The 21,505-nt window shown below is 35.0% G+C and overlaps 1 protein-coding gene across 4 annotated transcripts in view; it reads left to right on the forward strand.

Moving 5' to 3' along the window:
- The window catches only part of RPS6KA3 (ribosomal protein S6 kinase A3), a 104,875-nt gene that overhangs the window by 37,474 nt on the left and 45,896 nt on the right, over nucleotides 1–21,505 (forward strand). For all 4 annotated transcript variants that reach the window (XM_027866673.1, XM_027866674.1, XM_027866683.1 and 1 more), the window contains 10 exons: nucleotides 96–212; nucleotides 3,041–3,122; nucleotides 7,834–7,914; nucleotides 9,172–9,251; nucleotides 9,924–10,030; nucleotides 15,955–15,992; nucleotides 16,175–16,317; nucleotides 18,742–18,812; nucleotides 19,981–20,069; nucleotides 20,201–20,265. In XM_027866673.1, the coding sequence (XP_027722474.1) occupies nucleotides 96–212; nucleotides 3,041–3,122; nucleotides 7,834–7,914; nucleotides 9,172–9,251; nucleotides 9,924–10,030; nucleotides 15,955–15,992; nucleotides 16,175–16,317; nucleotides 18,742–18,812; nucleotides 19,981–20,069; nucleotides 20,201–20,265 (873 nt within the window). The remainder of the gene's footprint in view (nucleotides 1–95; nucleotides 213–3,040; nucleotides 3,123–7,833; nucleotides 7,915–9,171; nucleotides 9,252–9,923; nucleotides 10,031–15,954; nucleotides 15,993–16,174; nucleotides 16,318–18,741; nucleotides 18,813–19,980; nucleotides 20,070–20,200; nucleotides 20,266–21,505) is intronic.

Below are 21,505 nucleotides of genomic sequence, written 5' to 3' on the forward strand. Positions count from 1 at the left end.
TTTGAGAGTTTTTTTTTTCTTAAACTTGATAAAACCTTACTTTGAAGTGTTGTTTTCCCATGGCTATAACAGAGGTCTTTTATTTGCTTCAACAGGAAGAAGGCAGTATCAAAGAAATTGCAATCACACATCATGTAAAAGAAGGACATGAAAAAGCAGATCCCTCCCAGTTTGAACTTCTAAAAGTACTAGGGCAAGGATCATTTGGAAAGGTATGTTATCTTCACATATCCTAATGAAAATTAAGTAACACATACCACGGGATTTAGAAAACATTTTGTTTAAAAGAAAAGCAACATATACCTATATCAATGACACTTACTGTGACAGTATATATGTAGTTATCAAATAAAAGAACGCAACTGTCATCCACAAGTACATTGGAACCTCTTTGAGGACCTCAGAATTACACAGGTCCATGCCCTGCCTTACATTTTACCTTCAGAAAGCATGATCTCTATAGACCTTCTCTAAAAGGTTAAAAAAGAAAATAAATGACCAGGACACCATCTTGGCTGATGGACATTAATTTTTTGCAACCTTTATTTCTGTAGAGTAATGTACAAATAACTGAATTTAAGAGCTAGAAGGAACTTTCCATTTCTTCTGGTCCAGCTTCTTTATTTCATGCAGAATTGTAAATATAATATATGTTACATTACTTGATTTCTCCAGGCCAGGATATCTGAGGCATTATGTCAGCTTGCACAATGTAGAACCATCTACTCATGAATAAAGTCTAAAGACACGGGTTAACAAATCTTGAGTTGAGTGCTCATTTGTTTTGTCACTTAAGGTTTTATTTTAGCCTACAAAATGTGCTAAATACATATTTCAGGAAAGACGACATCCAAGACCCTAGGAGTTGTGGTTTTTTTCACTCTAGATTAAAATTTGAATACTTTATTACAAATGCAGAAACCCTTTGTCATCCATCCCACAATCAATCTAGGCTAAAAAATATTTTATGATGAAAACAACCGTGCAAGGCTTAGATGAGTCACACAATAATAATAGCTAACATTTACCTAGTGCTTTGAGGTTTGCAAAGCACTTTACAAATAGTGTTAATCATTTTTATCCTTAGAACAACTCTGGAAGATATGTGCTACTAATATCCTCATTTTGCAGATGCAGAAGCTGAGGCAGACCGTGGTTAAGTGAATTGCCCAGGATCACACAGCTAGTAATTGACTGAAGCTGTATTTGAACTCATTTTCTCTACTTTAGGTTCAGTGATCTATCTGCTGCACCACCAAGCTGCCTGGCAAGAAAAGACAGAACATTGCATTACTTTAGAAAGTTAAGCCAGAGCAGCTAGGTGTCACAGTGAATAGAGAGCACCAGCCCTGGAGTCAGGAGGACCTGAGTTCAAATCCAGCCTCAGACACATACTAGCTGTGTGTTCCTGAGCAAGTCACTTAACCTCAATTGCTTCTCTCCACCAAAAAAGTTAAGCCAAGGCTATGTTTATCAGACACTGTCTGAGTATGCCAACAGCCCAGTGAGGCTAGAAACAGGTGTACTAAAAGATGGGAGGGAAAGGTTTGGAATGGGGAAGAAGAATTTCTTATTTATAGGCTAGAGCAGAACTAATAAAGAAGCCTCAAGAGAAGAGAGCTATCAGATAAATACCCTAATTTTCCCTATTTCTTATTTAATTTACATAGATTTGTAAAATCTTGGATTTGTAAATATCCTTTCCTGATCAGTCTCCCTAGATGATTCGCCTGTCTGGATGATCTAGAGATGAAATACCTGTTTCTTAGCTATCTGATTCCTGCAGATTGACTAAAAAAGAACTAGGGAAGCTGAGGAATGTGTGCAGTCTTTTGTAGGTTGTGCTAGCCTGTTGTAGACATCGCCCCATTACCTATGGCAAGTTTTTTAAAGCCTTGTTCTTAAATAGCTTGTTTGTACACTTTGTGTTAAGAGCCCCTCCCTGTATATCTTTGAGAGATAATAAAATTCATTCCTGTTTTTCAAGGACTAGTGATATATTGACCCTTTGCTTCTCCTTTTCTGCCTTTCTGGTTGCCTGACAAGAAGAAAAGCTAAAAATTCAGTTTTCGGTCCTGTGTACAGTTTGGTAAAAGAGTGAAACATCAGACATACCCCACAGATTGTTGCCTTGAGCATTGTTATTTCATGATAACATCAATATATTGTTTTTAAAATTTGCTATAAATTCTACCAGTTGCTTATTTGTAACATTGTTCCTATGAACTCCCTGTAACAACTTTTCTGCTAATACTAGGAAGGTTCTCCCTGTGATGACAAATCCCCACCAGGGATTTGGATTATCTGGGATATCTTTTGCCATGAATCATGTAGAGTAGGCTTTATCCATATATAACTGGTTGACTAAGTGCTACACAGTATTTTGAAAACAGCCAAAGTATTAATAAATATATGCACCATGTCCAGCGCTTTCTGTTTCTCTCTTGTGTTGAATAGACACGTGTTGCTTTATGCACATTTGACTCCTAGGCAGGCATTCTAGCTATGGGGCCACAGCTGAGATGGGTAGGGGGCGGCTCAGAGGGGTGTCGCTAGGGGAAGGTCTACAGAAAGGTCCACTTATGTAAAGCCAGAATTGGCTATATATTTTATTTGTTAGAACAGAAAGATGATGGTTTAATCTTAATTGAATATTTGAAAACTGCTTAAATACAAAGGTGATTTTTAATAACAGAAACATTCTGTTGTCCTACAGTAAGAAATTATAAATGAAAACTATACAGTAATCCATTTGTGCAGGGATTTCTTTATTAATAGATAAAGTATTAAGTGAAAACCTCCTTATTATAACTTTTATCGAATTGTCTTGTAGACTAAAGCTATAGGGTTTTACTGTGTGTAATTGTTAAATTTGAAAAGATGTAGTTCTATCCATAATTTATCTGAATCTGCCTAGTAATAAACTACAGTATATCCTAATTAGGTTATATTTTGAGTTACTGTATTGAAGAGCAGTGTTTTGTAATGCTTATTTTAAACATTTTTTGTTTTTTGTTTTTTGTTTCTTTATTTCAAATAGGTATTTCTAGTAAAAAAAATCTCAGGATCTGATGCTAGACAGCTTTATGCAATGAAAGTATTGAAAAAGGCCACCCTGAAAGGTAAGTAATAGTGCTTTTTGAAGGTCTAAATTTTATTTAGCATGGATTTCTACTTAATAACCTTTAAAAAAAATTTATGCCAGCTTTTCATAATTTGCTTTTATTTTCCTTCTTAAGTACAGTTTTCTTTTGATGTAGCTTTCCTATAAGTCTTTATCAAGATGATCTGGAGGCATATGAAAAGTCAGAATGCAGATGCCTGGCTCTAGAAGTTCTAGCTACTCATAAGTTGTGCTCTTACCCCCGGATGTAGACCTGGCAGCCTACAAGACTACATCTATGGGTTTGATTCATTATATTCTACTTTCTTTAGATTGTTTAGATTTCTTTGTGTGCCCAGAGACTCTCAGTAAGGTATAATTTTAATAATCCAGGTAAAAATAGTGTGTGTGTACACACACACACACACACACACACACCGCTTCCATATATTTCTCTGGTTTTGGGTTTTGGTCTCTTATCTAATGGTTCTGACTGAAGCCTATAATGATGATTCTGTTGGAAATTTGGAAAGCAGTGCCATATAATGGAAAAAGAACTGTAGTGAAAGTCAGGAGACCTGGTCCTCATCACAAATTCACTAGGCCCTTGAACAAGTCCTTTCACCTCTTAGTCTCAGTTTCCTCATCTGTAACTGAACTATATTTTGGCTCTAAAAATAGAATTCTGTGGTAACTATTATCATTAAACTTGACCTTTGAACCTCTGAAGCAACTGTTCTTTTTGCTGTTTTAATGACAGTTATCTCTCAATATACTACTGTGTGACTTTTAGTTTGTTCCCAGTATCATAATTCTTCCTCTTCATTATACTTTTTCTTTGAAACACTCTGATCATAATCCTTAAGGAGTGTTTCTTAAGAATAATGTGCCTAAAGCTTTACAAGGAAGGTGTCTTGCTGTAGTTCATGCAGTGGATGAGAGGGGAAAAGCTGATACAAGGACTTGTTGAAATAGTCCAGGTAGTAGGTAAATCCAGGGTGATGTTGTAGTTATAGTTATATAGGTCAGGAAGCACAACTGAACAATACTTTAAGGAAGGAAAATAGAATTTGGCAGCTAAATGAACATAGGAACAAAGGAACAGTGAGTATGTGGTAGTTGATTTCAGGAGAGTAACATGATAAATTTGTATCATCTTTTTCTTAGATGCAAAATATAGCTAATTTTAAAGTCAATTCACCCCTACCTCTCAAATATAGGCATTAAGTTTACAGATTTTTCTCTTGAACTGATGATAGTAATTTGTATGTATTTTGTACTAAGTCACCTACTTTTTTAACATATCCTTCTGAATAATGGGAGGATGACTTGTAGGACCTTGGGCTCCTCTGTGACCCTTGTCTTCTACCTCTCAAATCCCATGGATTTTTGTCTTGTCTCAAAACAGTTTTTAATTCATAGAGGGAGAACTTATCTTTTATTTTAAAAGAATCTTCTTTATTAATGGGAAAATTATTAGGAGTATTCCTTGAGAGGTGATAGAGATTTAGAGAAGCCTTATCCAAACCTTGGTTTAAGTATCAGCAGGACTTCCAAGTGAAGAGCAGTGCTGACTAGAGATAAGGCTTTTTTTTTTTTTTAAACTCCTGACAGATCTTAAGTGGGATTAATATTTCATATCTGTTTCATAAAAATATTGGGAAAAGGTCATTATCAGGTGAGGAATTGGGGATAGAGATAGGGATCAGGGAAGGTTTCCTGAGAGGAGGTGACATTTGATTTGAGTTATAAAGGCTGAGTAAGAATTTATTGAACTGTGGAGAATTACATAGGGAATGGTGTAAGTGCAGGCATGGAGGAGTCACAGTGGTAATAGAGAAGAGGGGATAGAATACAGAGATATTGTGGAGATAGAATACCTGTTACTTGATTAGGTATGAAAGCTAAAGGAAAAGGAAAGAGTCAAATACGAAGAAGGTTGAGTGGTGGATACCAGAACAAGAAATGGTAATGTGAGAAAGAAGAGTAAGTTTTAGGAGAAAGATAAACTCATTTTTGGACTTGTTTGAGTTTTAGTTGCCAGTGAGAAATCCGGGTGGGGATGTCCTGAAGACAGGTAGAAATATGTATCTGGAACACAGATGAGAGCTCAGGGAAAAGAGATAGAGGAATGGTAAGAGGAAAACTAGGAGACTGATGTCTCAGAAACCAACAGAGGAGGAAGTATCCAGGAAGGAAATGGGTTCAAAGTTACAGAGAGATCATGCAGAATGAGAACTTAAGACCATTGGACTTGGCTTAGGGTTACAATAGAATGGGAGACAAAAGCTTCACTGAAAGGGGTTAATGAGAGGAAGTAGAAACATCTAGTATAGACTACCATTTCAAGCCTTCCTAATTCCCAAGTCTACACTTAGTCTACTATACTTTAACTATAGCCTTTGACTAAAACATTGATTTTCAAAGTGTTCTGATGCTTCTTTTGATCTATAGACTGGTCTCGTACTACTGTTTACAATTTGATGGTTTCTTTTTTTTGTTTCTGGCATAGTTATATTTCTCTTTGAAGTTTCTTCACAAGTTGCGCCACTTTTCTCATTAATTTTGGTAGAAACAAAAAGATCCGTGATAATCTTTTGTCCTCCTGAGTAGCATGTATTTCTAAAAAGTTTAAAAATTAGTGATATAAACTATTTTTGAACCATAGAGACCCTAAGAGGGTGCCATAAAGCCCTTAAAATTGTTTTCTTATTCCAGGCAGGGTTTAGATTTAATAACTCACTACTACATAGGAAAAATGTATTCAAAGGAATGTAGTGACTTTGCCAGCATAGATCAGTATAACAAATTCCATTTTAGGGTTTGTAGTTTACCAGAGCAAAAGAGAGCTCTTACTCAATTCAGAACCAGTATACTAATTAAAATTCTTGAGCATTGGGTGATTTATATTTGCTCCCAGTACTTTTACATAAGCAAAAGAAACTGGGTCAAAGAATTTTTATACAATCTTACATCAGAAGAAGTAAAGGAAGACCAGTGAATGAGACTCTGCTAATTTTCAACTCTGTATAAACAAGGTCTCCTCAGTGTTACATATAAGGAAATGTGGAAAAAAGCTATTTAAGACAACAGTCATGTCATGAAAGAATAGAAATATCTAGATAAACCTTTTCCCCCTTCTCTGTAAATGAGGAAATTGAGGCTCAGAGAGATTAAATAATTTTCTGTGTTACACAGTTAATTGGTAGCAAAGGCAAGACCTGTCTCCTGACTGCTGAAGTGATATTAAAATGTTAGAGAAAAAGCTACTTGTTGCTTTGTATAGAATAAATCAAATGAGGTCTAAATGAGTCTTACTGTGAAACTGTTACACTGTTTTAGATATAAAGTAATAAAGGCCTCGATGTAGGTTCCATAGATTCCATTGGATAAGATGTGGAGCTGAGATGTGAGAAAATAACAAACGGTTATATATGTTATGGGAGTAAAGGAAAGAGGAGAACCTCAGACAATAAAGTTAATGGAAAGATGGTAATAGGAAAGAGAGATAGGGCATATAGTAATGGGGAAGATGCAGAACCTTGGTTTAAATACAATGTTTTAGATATCAGCAGGACTTCAAGTGAAGAGCAGTGCTGACTAGAGAGAGAGAAGAATTAGTCTTCTTTCCCTGATTGCCTGTTATTAGGAGCATTATATCATTGTCTTAGATAAGAGGTCAGTGGTTGCAGAATGAGAAGATTGGACATTAACTCTTCAGTCTAATTTATTTCTATCTGTATTTTTATTCCCATATCACCTCAGTAACCAAGTTACTAACACATGTAATACTAATAATTTAACACATGTAAAATAGAGTAGGAACCAGAAGCTTTACTCAAGGGGATAATTAGAGAAAGTAGAAAGGTCAGCTTTCTACTGCAGTAGTGTAGTGAAAAGAGTGCCAGGCCTGAAGTCAGGAAGACTCATATTCCTGAGTTCAAATCTGGCCTCAGACACTTCCTAACTGGATAGCCTGGGCAAGTCATTTAACCCTGTTTGCCTCAGTTTCCTTATCTGTAAAATGAGATTGAGAAGGAATGACACACCACTCTTATCTTTTCCAAGAAACTCTCAAATGGCATCACAAAGAGTCGGACACTACTGAAAATGAATAAAAAACAACAAAACTAATATCAAGTCTATCCCTTTCCACCACAAAACAGTAGTCCCTTTGTCCAGATTTTTAAAATTTCTGTCAGTGGCATAACTTTTTCTAGTCATCAGGACTCAAAACTTGGTAGTTCAGCCCTTTTGTCTTATATAAGACAGAGTAAAAGAATATTTCAGTGAACAAGACTGTTCTTTTTCATTCCTCATATCCCAAATATATAAGACCTTCATTTAGCTCTCTTAAATTTCATCTTAATAGATTTGACCAGCTGGCATCGCCTATCATACAAAAGCTTTTTGATTCCTAACTATCATTCACTGTGTTAACAGTCCCTCCCAGAGATGCTTTAATCCATTTTAAAACCAGTTTTTAGTATGCTTATTTTTTAAAAAGAAGGGGGAAAGCATTTCCAAGCCATGTTTGAAGCCTCCAGTGAATTCTTCTTGATTATATTTAACTTAGATATATTTTGTTACTTTCTAGTGATTCAAAAGGCAACCGATTATATGTTTATATTTACACACTTATAATACACACAAACATGGCTTTTCAGAAAAGTAATTAATTAAAGATTTCAAAACTATTCTGATTCAGTTATGTGGACTATGTCTTATAGTTCGAGATCGTGTTCGGACAAAAATGGAACGTGATATCCTGGTAGAAGTTAACCATCCATTTATTGTTAAGTTGCATTATGGTAAGTTATTGGGAGAATGGGAGAAGTTATTATATATCAGACTTAAAGATAGACTGGATTTTTAAGTAGTTTCATTTGTCTAAACTATAACTATAGTTGCTTAAGCTTAGACTGGTAGTTATTTTTTTCCTTCCTGAAACTGAAATATTTTCTAAGTAATTCTCAAATGTCTTTGAGTTGTAAATAGAAAATTATCTTTACAGTTGCTTGATGCAGCTAGTAATATGTAAACATTAAATATATGTGGAAGTGTATTTGCCAATATATACGTTTACTACACAAAGTATGACAAATTAAAATACAGTATCTAAATGGTAGGCAGTACGAAGCATATATATATGTTTAAATTTTGAAACTTACACTACATTTTTCTTACAAAAAGACTTGTTTTAAATTATTCTTGTAGTACAGCTTCCACAGTTTGATCTCTTATTTATTGCTTTCTCCCTCTGTATTTAGTTATGTTAAATTTAATATGTTGTTTGCTGTGGCAAACTCCTAATTACAAGTAGTATTTGTAATGAGAGGAATAGTTTAATGTAGAGAAGTTTGTTGTGTGTTTTTGTATTTTGTTTTGGTTTTTTACTTTACATTGACCTTGGTGGCTAAATTTATTTTGGATTAAAATTTAAGTTCATCTTGGCTGTTTCAGGTAAATATTCTAAAGATACGCTTAATACTTGAATAAGCACTATAAGTTGGAGCAGTCTTAAAAATAGGAATGCCAGAGAGGAATGTTGAGACAGCAGTAACCTTGTCCCCAAAACCCCAGACTATCTTGTTTCCTTATTATAAATAAAAAATAATGGCTCTTGTGGTATATGACTAGGTCCATCCATGCTTCATTTTAAACATATGGATGTGTTTCTTCATTTCAAGGGTAGAATAGCTTTTTTCCATAACAGAAGAAAATAATATTTTATAAATTTGATATTTCACAACCAGTCTGTCAGAAAATTAAATATAAGAACTGCAGTGAAGAAAACTTAACAGAAGCTCTTATCACTTCCTATTTGATACTGATTTTTATATTTCCAAATTGAAAATCAGGAAAAATTAGTGACTTGCACTGACCCCAACTTTAGCTTTTTTAAGCTATAGATTATTAGCATTTCTTTTATTTTTTATTTTACTTTATTATTTATTCCCTTTTATTCAAAAAAGTTTTTTTAAAAATTGCCCAAATAAACACTTAAAAATATAAACTATATTGATTGGTGCTTACTGACATTGTCTCATTTAAATTAATATTTTCAGCTTTTCAAACAGAAGGGAAACTATATCTTATTTTGGATTTTCTCAGGGGAGGAGATTTGTTTACACGCTTATCCAAAGAAGTAAGTAATTAAATCTATATATTATTCCTTCACTATGTTGTAACCTATCTGTGACACAAGATTCTCATTAAAGAATCAGTGACCCAGAATTATTTTCTTACCTTTTAGTTTTGTCCTGAAAATAAGGACCTTACCTCTTGAAAGGTGAATGACTAAAGCCCTTTTATCTGCTGGTACTTCTTTCAGTTATGTCAAGTAAAAAACAATTGCTGGTGGGAAGATGCATCGAAAAGATATCCTTGAGTGATAGTACAATTTCAGTAATCCAAACATGGTTTTCTGTTTAAGAAAGGGACTTTGCAAATAGTACGTACTTAATAATGGGTATTGAATGAATGACAGGACAACAGTTGAGTCATCACAGAGTTAAATTTTATAAGATAAATCTTTGCTATGTCTCATATAGTACTAGATGCATAAGAAATATAAATATTTGGTCAATTGAATTAATTTTCAAAGCTCTTCAAAAACCAAGAAGGTAGGTTAATCCCTGGCTACATCCCTAGTGCGTAATAAAGTCTTGATAATTGATTGGATAAAGTGGAATGTAATCATATTTGCAAATTGCTTTTTAATACGAGAGCCACAGGATGGAAAACACTTGTATTTGTTTTTAATGCACAAGAACAAACTAAAAATGAGCACTAAATAAAATTTGATTTCTTTCCTTAGGTGATGTTCACAGAAGAAGATGTCAAATTCTACTTGGCTGAACTTGCACTTGCTTTAGATCATTTACATAGTCTTGGAATAATCTATAGAGACCTAAAACCCGAAAAGTAAGGATTGCTTCTGTTAAATTCTGAAATTCTCCTTTATAACTGTAGTCATGTATATGGCAATTAAAATATTGTTAAAACAGGAACAAAAATGTCAGTTGATAGACTTAATGTTTTAAGCTTAAAATTTTAAAGCATAATTGTCAGCAATAGCTGACATGACCAATTTTAGCTTTATATAAAATTTTGATACGTGTAATTTGTATTTTCACAGGTTTGTAGATTTAGATCCTCATTTTACAGATGAGGAAACTGAAGCTAGGAGTGGTTAAGTCACTTAACAAACATTAAATGACTTGATATATGCTTAACTCTGGAACTACAAAGAAAAGCAAAAAGAAACTAGATACATAAAAGTTGTATGCAGAGAAGATAGAAAGTGATCTGAAAAGGGAGGCACCAGCACCTACAAGGACTTGGAAAGGGCTCCCAAGAGGGGGAGCTTTGAAGGAAGCCACTGGTCAGAGGTGGGAGGGCAGAGCATTCTAGGCATGAGGCACAGCCAGTGCAAAGGCCCAGACATAGTATAGGAAGTGTCATGATGAAGGAACTGCAAATAGGAGTGTCACTTTCTCATAGAGTACCAGGAAGGACATAAAGTGTAAGAAGACTTAAAAAGCAGGAAGTGGCTAGGTTATGAAGAGCTTTAAATGCAAAAGAAGACTTTCTCTTCGATCCTTTAGGCCAGAGGTGTCAAACAAGCAGCCCACAGACTGCAGACCAGATTGAAATATAATTAGGAAATATTTAACAAAATAAATTAAAAATACATCAAAACAGATAATATATTTTAAAACCAAGTCAATATGCAGCCGACAGAGATCCTTATGTATGAATTAGTGACTCCTATTTCTGTTTGAATTTGACATCACTGCTCTGAGTAATAGGGAGCCAGTGATGCTCATTGAGCAGGGTTGTGATATGGTCGGATTGGCACCATAGAAAAATCACTTTGGTGGCTGATTAGAGATGAATTGGAGTGGGAAAACACTTGACTAAGGAAGAGCAGTTAGAAGGCAACATTAGTCAAGGAAGAAGATGATAAAGACCTAAACTATGGTGGCAGCTATATGAGCAGAGAGAAGAGAAAAATATAAGAGAAATGTTGAAAAGGTAACAATAAGATTTCTGCAATCAGTTGGAAATATGGGATGGTCAGTTAAGGATCACCCTAAGGTTGTGAGCTTGAATGCGTGGGAAGATGATTGTGCCCTCTATAGTAATATGAAGTTTAGAAGTGGGGAGAATTTAAGGGAGAATAATTATGAGTATTTTTGGACCTACTGTGTTTGAGATGCCTATAGGACTTCCAGTTCTAGATTTCCAAGATACAATTGGACATTCATGACTGTGTCTCAGAAGAGAGAATCTGGATCTGGAAATCTGGAAATCATTGAACTCATGGGTGCCGGTAAGATTACCAAGTGAGATAGCACAAGCTTTCAAATAGATTTTAATGAATTTTTTTTAAAGGTGTTTTGAAAAGTAAATAGGAACAAGTGAAACTCACCTAGAAATGCTCCACGTAGCAGAAGAAATGGAAAATGTTTAAGCGCAATGACTTCTAAATTGCTCAAACAGCACCTTCCCATAAAGCATTAAAGAAAGTTAGCCGGAAGCAATCTTATAGATCATCTAATCCAAACCGCTATGGAGAAATGGGACAGCAAATCAATTGAAGAAGACTAGAATGTTTACCTTGCGACTGTTTACCCAGTCAGCAGTTCTGTGAATTCCTCCAGTTTCATTCAGCAGCACATTGTTTTTTGTTTGTCCTTAGTTCTTGAAGAGGACCATGTCATCAGGAAGGTGATGCCATGACTTGCAAGTGAATTGGATTTAAGTGAGAGAAGGGTGTGCAAAGTCTCCAGCCTCACTCTGTCCTCCTGAGCTATCTGGGCCCAGTGGCAAGATACAGATCAGAAGACTAGAGATGGCCCCAGATACAATGGAGGAGCTTGGCCTTTTAAAGCTAAGGTCTTTCCCAGGTCTCAGTTTGACTGAGGCAATGCCCATTCAGTGGTTTAGGCTAGGTAATGAATAGGAGCGAAAGAAGTAGATGCTGGCAATAAACCTGGGGTGGGCTCTGGTTAGGCATGACCTGGGGCATTGTGGGGGAAGGGAATGAAGGCTGAAGGATGATGTCAAATGGAACTGGCTGGCCTCCTGTGTGAAATAGAGAAGGGAAGAGTATTGCCACTACAAAGGGAAATAGTTTGGGAGAGAATTGAGGTGTGGAAATAACAGAGGTCATGGTGAGGATAAAAAGTAAGGTTAGGCATCATAATGCAAAGAGAAAGATGAAATTATAAATGATTATGATCAAATAAAAGAATTTCTAGTTCATGAGCAAAGAAGTAAAATGCTGGATGGTGATAAAAAGATGTAAGGATGTGACCCAAAGTGATTTATCCAAGGTCATACAGCAACAAGAAGCCAGATTTGAAAGAAGGCCCTCTTACTCCAGATCTAATGTCTTGTCCACTGTTCCATGCTGCTTCTCCTATGTATAAACTATTTTGTTTGAAAGTCAGGTGAAGGTATCAAACATTTATTAAGCATTTGTTATGTGCTAGGTGTTGTGCTAAGCTGTGGGTATACAAAGAAAGGCAAAAACAGTCCCTACTCTCAAGATGCTCAGTTTTAATGGGAGACATAACACGAAAACCACCATGTACACACAAGATATGTACAGGATTAACTGGAGATAATCTCAGACAGAAGGCACTAATATTAATGGGGATCAGGAAAATCTTCATGCAGAAAGTAGGACTTTAGCTGGGACTTGAAGGAACCCAAGGGAGGCTAGGAGGTAGAGATGACAAACTAGATTCTGTCATAACTGGAGAGATTTCCAGGGATAAAGGACAGCTGGTGAAAACTCATGGAGTTGGGAGATGGAGTGTGGTATGTGAGAAACAGCAGGGAGACCAGTGTCAGTGGATAGTGGGGAAGTAAAATGACTGGAAATGTGGGAGGGGACACTCAACCTGTTGAAATTTTTATTCTCTACATCTTGAGAAACAAATTAAAAACAAAAAATTCTTTGAACTTCAACAAGATAAGATGTAGCTTAGAACAAAGGTTTCTTGAAGTCAGTATTTGGTAGCAGAAAGATTACTAAGTTGGCAATGAGAAAACCTAAATTCTCTCCCTGATAAGATATTTGACTTTGGCCCAAGCATTTAACGTGTCTAGATAATCAATTTTCTCATCTTTAAAAATGAAAGATTTGATCTCTGAGTGCCCTTCCAGTGCTTATTTTCTGTAATACCTTTTTAGAAGGTACCGTTTGATCCATTTAGAACTAATTGTGTTTTATACATTTTACATTTTTCATCCTCTGTGTTTTATTTCTAGGTGAGTTTTCCTTGTTTCTATTTACTTCCCAAAACACCTCTATAGTTTTATTGTTTTGTTTTTTATGATTTCCATAATATCTAATTGTGATGGCACAAAATTTGACTTCTGGTAAGAATAAACGAAGTCATATGAAATCATAGGAGAGGTACTTTATTCTTCTACATTACAATAGAAGAAAAATTCAGCAAGATGAGACTGTTGAATAAAAGAAATATATCTATAGTGTTTATGCCTCTGAAGTGTATGTGCAGACCACTGTGTTTGCAGAACTATATAAACACAGGTTTTGTGTCATGGAGCTCAAGGGAAGATTTGACAAGGTTCAAGAATCCTATTGTTTAACTCTTTGTGACCCCATTTGGGGTTTTCTTCGCAAAGATACTGGATTAGTTGGCCATTTCCTATTCATCTTACAAATGCAGACCTAAGGCAGAGTTAAGTGACTTGCTAGGTCACTTAGCTAGGAAGTAGCTGAGGCCAGGTATGAACTCAGGAAGATGAGTTTTCCTAACTCCAGGCCCAGTACTCTATCCACTTCACCACCTAGCTGCCCAAGAAGCCTGTTACAATAAGATATGTGTATGTATGTACGTTTACATATGTGTGTATGTATATGTATAATAAGATATATATATAGTGTGTTATATGTATGTGTGGAAATAATGCGTATATAGATACAGAATGTGTGTGTATGTGCAGACATATATTCAATTAATATTCATTGATATAGAGGGTAGAGGGTCTTGAAGTCAGGACAACATGGGTTCAAATATTACCTTCGAAACGTACTAGCTTTATTACTCTGCATTTAGAGACCATTAGATTCATATAGTAATTTGTGGCTGTACCATCCTGTCTTTTCCAGACTTATTCCACATAATTCCCCTTTCATAAATAATGTCCTACAAAAATGACCTTATTTATTGCTCTATATACATAGCACTCAATCTCTTGTGTCTGTGCTTTTACACTGACTTTCTGTCCCTTGTGTTATTAGCCAGGTGTTAAATAGAGCACAAGCTGGGTATACTAACTTTTACAAAGCAGTACCAAAGTTAGCATTCCCAGCTAGAGCTCTGTTTAACAGCAGGTTAATAACACTATTTCTAGGTTACGTGCTTCATCAGAATCACTTTTGTTGCTGTTTACATTGCTGGAATTTTGTTATTACTGAAGTTTGTATTTATTTACTTAGTTTTAGTTAGTAATATAACTTAAATAACAATCCTGTGATGAAGCTGCAATAGAATGTATTAAGGGAGAAGTATTATGACTCCAAGTATACAGGCTCAAAAAATTTAATACTTCAGATCAGAGAGTTGCTCTGAGTGGCACATCCATGACTCACAACTTAGTTTTCAGACTCTAAATGTAGTTTTCCTTACGTTGTATAGTGCTATTATATGTCTGGAAAGTAAATGCCAAATTTTGGAGGTTTTTTTGCCAAAAGTTATATAGTACTGTACCTTTTTTATTTTTATTTTTTTTAGTCCTAGAAGGTGGACTAGTCTATTGTAACTAGTCAATGAATATGCTTATGTTACTTGTATATAAGCTATTACCACACAGTTGGGGTCTTTTTCTCATCAAAAAGATAGCTGTTAAATGAGGGAGAAATACCTCTTCCAAATTACTTATAATTGTAAATTTTGTTCAAAAGACATAAATTGTTAGCTCTAACAACCACTGGTATGGGGGCTGAAAATATTTTTAGTTGTAAAGGGGCTTGAGGTTGTGGCTTAGGAGTTGCTATCCCCACTGCTTCCATGGATTGAATTTGCTAGGGAAAGGCACTAAGTCCTTCACTTTAAAAGTTTCCCATTTTCTGCCCCTCTGTGGATTTAACTAGGAGATTACAGTGTCTCTTTCTGAGGCTCCTTTAGGACCCTTCTGCAGAACCCTAGTGATGCTGATTTGGCGACCAATGTCACAGAAGATGCAATAACACATGATTAGAAAAGATTTACTCTTTGAATTTAAAGTTTTGGAATCTAGCCGTCAATGACTGGTAGTTGAATGTATAACTAACAGCATTTCCAGAGCTTCATTTGTATTTAGTGATAGCTATTTTAAGTGTTTCTGGGTCATTCATATAATACTATAATTTTGCCTTTGGCATTTGGTATTGTTTTGTCAAAAATTATATTAGAATAATAATAGCATACATTTGTGTAGCACCTTTGCTTTCCACAGCATAATACTGTGATGGCTGTAGTGCAAGTTTTCCCACTTTATCAGTGAAGAAGTTGATTAATTTCCACAGTCCAGTAAACGATGGAACCAAAATTCCAATTGAGGTCTTCTAATTCCAAGTCCAAAGTTATTTTTTTTACAATACCACTCTACTTCCCCAATCTTGTTGTTTCATGTTTATTACCTTCCGGGTACAGTTTAAAGTGATGTTTTCCACCCAGTATTATAATTTATTTCTCTAGATAAATATATTAAGTTTCAGTTTTAGCTACTGTGTAACAAATTCTTCTGTGAAGTTAGTTTAATATATTTGTATGTTCTAGAAACAAGATGGTAAAAGATTTTTAGATTTGTGTGTTCTCTTCCAGCATTCTTCTTGATGAAGAAGGCCACATCAAGTTAACAGGTAAATCTAAATCCTAGTTTTATGAAAATATTACTTCCTATCCATTATAATTCACATTGTCATTTTAAAGAAAATTACTGAAGTAGAAAATAATTATATCTAAATAGAAAAAATATAAATTTGAGATTGTTTTAAATGACAAGTTCTTAAGGAAAATAATGAAGTTGATTTTTTTTAAACAGATTTTGGCCTAAGTAAAGAATCTATTGATCATGAGAAGAAGGCATATTCTTTTTGTGGAACAGTAGAATATATGGCTCCAGAAGTAGTTAATCGACGAGGTCATACGCAGAGTGCAGATTGGTGGTCTTTTGGTGTTTTGATGGTAAGGCTTTGTTTATTAAATAAGAACAAGCATACCAAAAGAATACATTATAAGCTTCGAAGGATGAGAATAAGAGTATGTTAAAAGTCAATTATTTTATATTTTGGTTTCCTGTATTCATAGATTTAATAGTAAATTTGTTTTTGTATTAGATTGAGACAAGTTAGTCCCTCCATAAAATCCTTCCTTATTTTAACCTAAAGTAAGAGACGGTCATAAGTAATAACAGGCTCTATAAATAATGGCTATAGCCAACAGCAAAGAACAATCCATTGTGTTACACTGTGTGAATATTTTCAACAATACTTGTTACACAGATAGAACTCTATCAGGGGCATATAATAAGGGAAGGAATGTGTATAATCCCAAATTTTCTACTCAGTCTGTCAGGAAATGGGAACTGTCCAGTGAATTAGTAGCTTTTTCCTTTTCTTTTACAAGTATTGTTTCCTTTTGAGGAGAGACAAAGGGAGCCTTTTCTTGTATTTTAAATTAATAATAGATATTTCTTTGAAAAAGTAATGTATACATAACAAGAAAGAAATTAATCTTCAAATTCCACTGGGATGTATCTTCTTGATGTCTCTGCATCTTTTGACTCTACTGACTGCTATTTTAGATATTCCCTCCCTGCTGAATTCCATGAAAACTGTACTTTCCTGGTTCTTTTCTTATCTTTATAATCCCTTCCCTGTCTCATTCTCTTTACAGTCTTTTAGTGTGAGTGTTCCTCTGATGTTTGTTTTTGGCCCTGTTCTATTCTTTGCCTTACTTCGTTCATTTCCATGGTTACAATTACTGTGGACATTAATGTCTCACAAATAAACTCTCTTCTGAGCTTGAAATTCCCACTTCCAACTACCTATAGAACATCTCTACTAATTATCTAACATCTCAAATCCAACCTGCCCCAAACTAAGCTTCCTCTTAACTTTGCTATTTCTTCAGTACCACCACTTACTTAAACTCTGAGATTTGTTGTTTTGGATTATATATGCCTCAGCCCTTTCCTTTCCCTCTACGATCAATTACCAACCAACAGGTCCTGTTGATTACATCTCAACAAGACTGATCCCATCCTTGCCCCTTCTGTGTTACCCATTGCCAGGACCTTAGTAAATGCCTTGATTACTCGGTACCTAGACCATTTCAGTAGACAGATATTCCTGCTGATTTTCAACTCTCTTATCCACTGTCCTCAATCTACTCTCAGTTTGCTCATCTGCAAAAGTAGGGATTTGGACACAGTGTCCTCCTCTAAAGTGTCTACCAGCTCTAAATCTATGATCCTATGTTCCTTTTGCTGCCAGAATCATCTTTCTTATGTGTAGATTTGGTAATGTCATTTTCCCACTTAAAAGTCTAGAGGGATTTTCTGTTGCCTTCTGAATAAAGTTTGTACTCCTCTGCCTGTCATTCAAGGCTCTTTATAATCTGGCATTACCTTTCCAGTCTTGCCTTATAGTATTCCCCTCCTATACACTACATTCTAGCCAAACCAGTCTACTCTCTTCTCCCCATCCCTGCCCTCTCATGCCTCTTACCCCTTTGTTCATGTTGCTCCCTCCTATGCCTGGAGTATTGTCCTTCTCCATCTTACCCATTGTATCCAAGTGCCCTTTTCTTCACGAAGCTTCCCTGAATCACCCCCATTCAGTAATGCCTTTCTCCCCTTATATCTCACATAGGAAGTACTTTGTTTTACAACTCTAATTCATTCACCATATAATAATGTCTATATACTCACAATGTTTATGTTTTCCTAATTTTCCTTTCATGGTGCTTCCCTTCATGTTATGTTTTTCTTAGTTCTTTAAGTTTTTTCATTTTTTTATTAGTTTAGTTCTATTTCCTTATAGTAGTATTCTCTACCACAAGCCATTCTTTTTCCATAGGATTGGTTTACAAAGCACTTTTTAAAAAAGTAATTTATTTTGAACTTGTACTTAAGCAACAGAAATGATTATACATATATTTGTAGTTTTTTAAACTTATACACGATAACTCATATTTCTGTAGCTTTTTGTTTTTTAAAATTCTATATTCTTTCCCCCGAATTCTCTCCCAACCTCTCTTTTGAAAAAAAAAGAAAAACAAAACCCTTGTTATGAATATGTATAGTAAACCAAAACAAATTCACATTGGTCATGTCACAAGCCATTCTTCATTCATTGAATATATGAATTTTGATATATGAATTTTTCTGCCAAATGCTTCAGAAATACTTAAGAACTTTGAAAATTTGAAAACTTTCAACTAAGAAATTATGGTTCATAAATTTCTCTAAGAAAACTGGCAAGTATATGCTAATAATAAATATAATTAAATTATTAATTTCCTGGTTCTTTACATTGTGGCATTTTTTTAGGTTCCCTGTTTGGCATTTATCCAATTAGTTGATGCAACTAAATATTTTATTTGCAGTTTGAGATGCTTACTGGTACTCTACCATTTCAAGGAAAAGACCGAAAAGAAACTATGACTATGATTCTCAAGTAAGTATTCTTATTTATACGACACTATAAACTTAAAATGTATATTTTGTACTTCAAAGATCCATGATGTCATTGTTGTTGGCACTCCCTCCTTTAATGCCAATTGTAATTCCTGTACAATTTGGTTAGTTAATCTTCAGAAGTTGCTGTGGCCCAAAAATACATCACGCTGCAGCCAACTTTCTTAGTTACAGCTATGATTTGAGCTACAATGGTCATCATAAAACAAACATAGTCAATCCAGGGGCCTGTACAATGCAAACTCCTTGTCTTCTTTATAGGATCTACAAATGTTTATGTTCCACTGGCAAGACTTTCCAGTATCCAGAGTCAAATTGAATGTCACGTAATAGGACTTCATTGAAGTATTTTTACTTTAGTAAATGACTCAGCCTGGAAATTTTGAAATATTGAGGAAAATTCTAATTGGTGTATAAAAAGTAGCAGAGAAATTAATATTACATTCACTGTGGGGTTTTTTTGGGTTGTTTTTTTTTTTAAGTATGAAAAAGGTCCATAGCTTTATAGTGCTGAACTAAAACAGCCCTGTCTTATTCTATAGGGGTAGTAAGAGGCAGCATGGTTTATAGCATATAAAAAGCTAACCCTTGGTCAAGAAAAACTATATTCAAGTCCCACGTCTGTCTAACCCTGGTCAAATCAGTTAACAATTCGACCCAGGTAACTCTCTGAGAGCAGAGCAGTTGTTGTTCTGCAGTAGTTGTGGAATTTCTTTACCAAGGTATTTATACATCCTTGAATTCATAGGTCCCATCCAAAAACAAATTTGGGTTGTGGCCCCATTTTAAAAAACCTTTTCACCATTTTATTCTCAAGTTCAAACATTTCTCAATCATAAATCAGCATTATATTAATTTACTCAAGCAAGATACATAAAATACATACTCAAAACCATACAGTACAAATTCTGCATTAATTCACATAGGAACTCTTGCATCCTACCTTTTTTTCTTCTTGAAAATAGAAATGTCTATGTAACTTTTTCCTCTGTTTTTGCAAAATCACATTTTTAAAACATGTAACTTGCAGTGAGTATTTTAAATACATGAAAGAATTATTTAATTGTATCCATTTTCTAGGTATTGAAATTAAAGGTTTTACACAATTATCAAAAAAAAACAAACTTATATTATTGTTTAATCTTTAGAGCCAAACTTGGAATGCCACAGTTTTTAAGCCCTGAAGCACAGAGTCTTTTACGTATGCTTTTCAAACGAAATCCTGCAAACAGATTAGGTAAACTTTTTTTGCTTCTCAAAACTCTTATGTTAAGGTTTTAAGCCAACCATTTGATTAAGTAAATTATAATAAGTAAATTTTACTTGCTTGATGAGAAGTGAGCATCTAATCTCTGTGACTTTTGATAGGAGCAGGGCCAGATGGAGTTGAAGAAATTAAAAGGCATTCATTTTTCTCCACAATAGACTGGAATGTAAGTATTGAATAAAACCTTGCTTAATATGAAAATGTAGTGCATTGTAATTGTAAGTGGAAAAACTGTTGATGTAAGAGTCAGGGGGTGTAGGCTTGATTGTCTACAATAATTTGCTTTGACTTTGGGCAGGGCACTTTACTCTCCAAGGTTTAGTTTCCACATCTCTAAAATAAGGGGTTTGAAATAGATTGTTTTTAAATTCTGTACAAGGCTCAGTGAAGAACATTTGCCCTACATCAGTTAGAGTGCCAGTACAATTATCCATGTACTTCCCCATATTTGTCAGTGTACCACAAGGATATATCTTAGGCTTTCTTATCTCCCTATACTCTCTTTATTGATGATCTTATCAGCATCCATGATTTCAAATATTATACTTAAGTAGATGACTCCCAAATTTATACATCCATTCTGATTCTGTCTTCTGAGCTCTAATCCCACATCTCCATGTGTCTCCTAGACATTGCCATGTACATGTCCCATTGGCTTATAAAACCAACATATCCAAGACAGAACTTGGTCTTTCCTTTTAGACCCGGCCTTTCTTCTAATTTCCCTGTCTATGTCAGGGGCACCATCATCCCTCCAATCACTCAAGTTCACCACTCAGAGATCATATCTTCTGCTCTTCATTCTCCCTCACCCCTTCAATATATCAGTCAATCATCAAGCACTTACTAAGCACATGCTGTGTGGCACTTACTGTGCTGGACCCTGGGGAGACAAAAACAAAAATTATTTCTCTCAAGGAGCTTGCGTTCTACTAGAATAATAAGTATAATATGTCTATCCAGATACTGTCTTGTTGATTCTGCCATTACAACATCTCTTATATAGCTCTATGCCCTTCTTTTTGTTATGCCATAACCCCTTAGTTGGAGTCCTCATTTTTTCTTGTGTGAACTAATTCAGTAGCCTCCTAATTGGTCTCCTTGCATCCAGCAATCACTTTCCTCTCCATTCATCCTCCTCAGAGCTACCAAAGTCATATTTCTAAAATATAGATCTGACCATGTCAATACCCATGTTAAGAAGCTTCCATAACTTCCTGTTGCCTCTAGTATAAAACACAAGAGTCTCTGTTTGGCTTCTATAACCCTTTGCAATATCCAACCTGTCTTTCCAGGCTAATTATGCATTATTCCCCTTCAGGCACTCTGTGTTCCACCCAAATTGGCCTCTTTACTAATACATTCCATTCTGTGCCTTTATCTACCCTGACCCCCAGTAAAATCTA

This window comes from Vombatus ursinus, unplaced genomic scaffold (genome assembly GCF_900497805.2).
Source record: "Vombatus ursinus unplaced genomic scaffold, bare-nosed wombat genome assembly UNPS02001419.1, whole genome shotgun sequence".
NCBI classification, from domain to species: Eukaryota; Metazoa; Chordata; class Mammalia; order Diprotodontia; family Vombatidae; genus Vombatus; species Vombatus ursinus.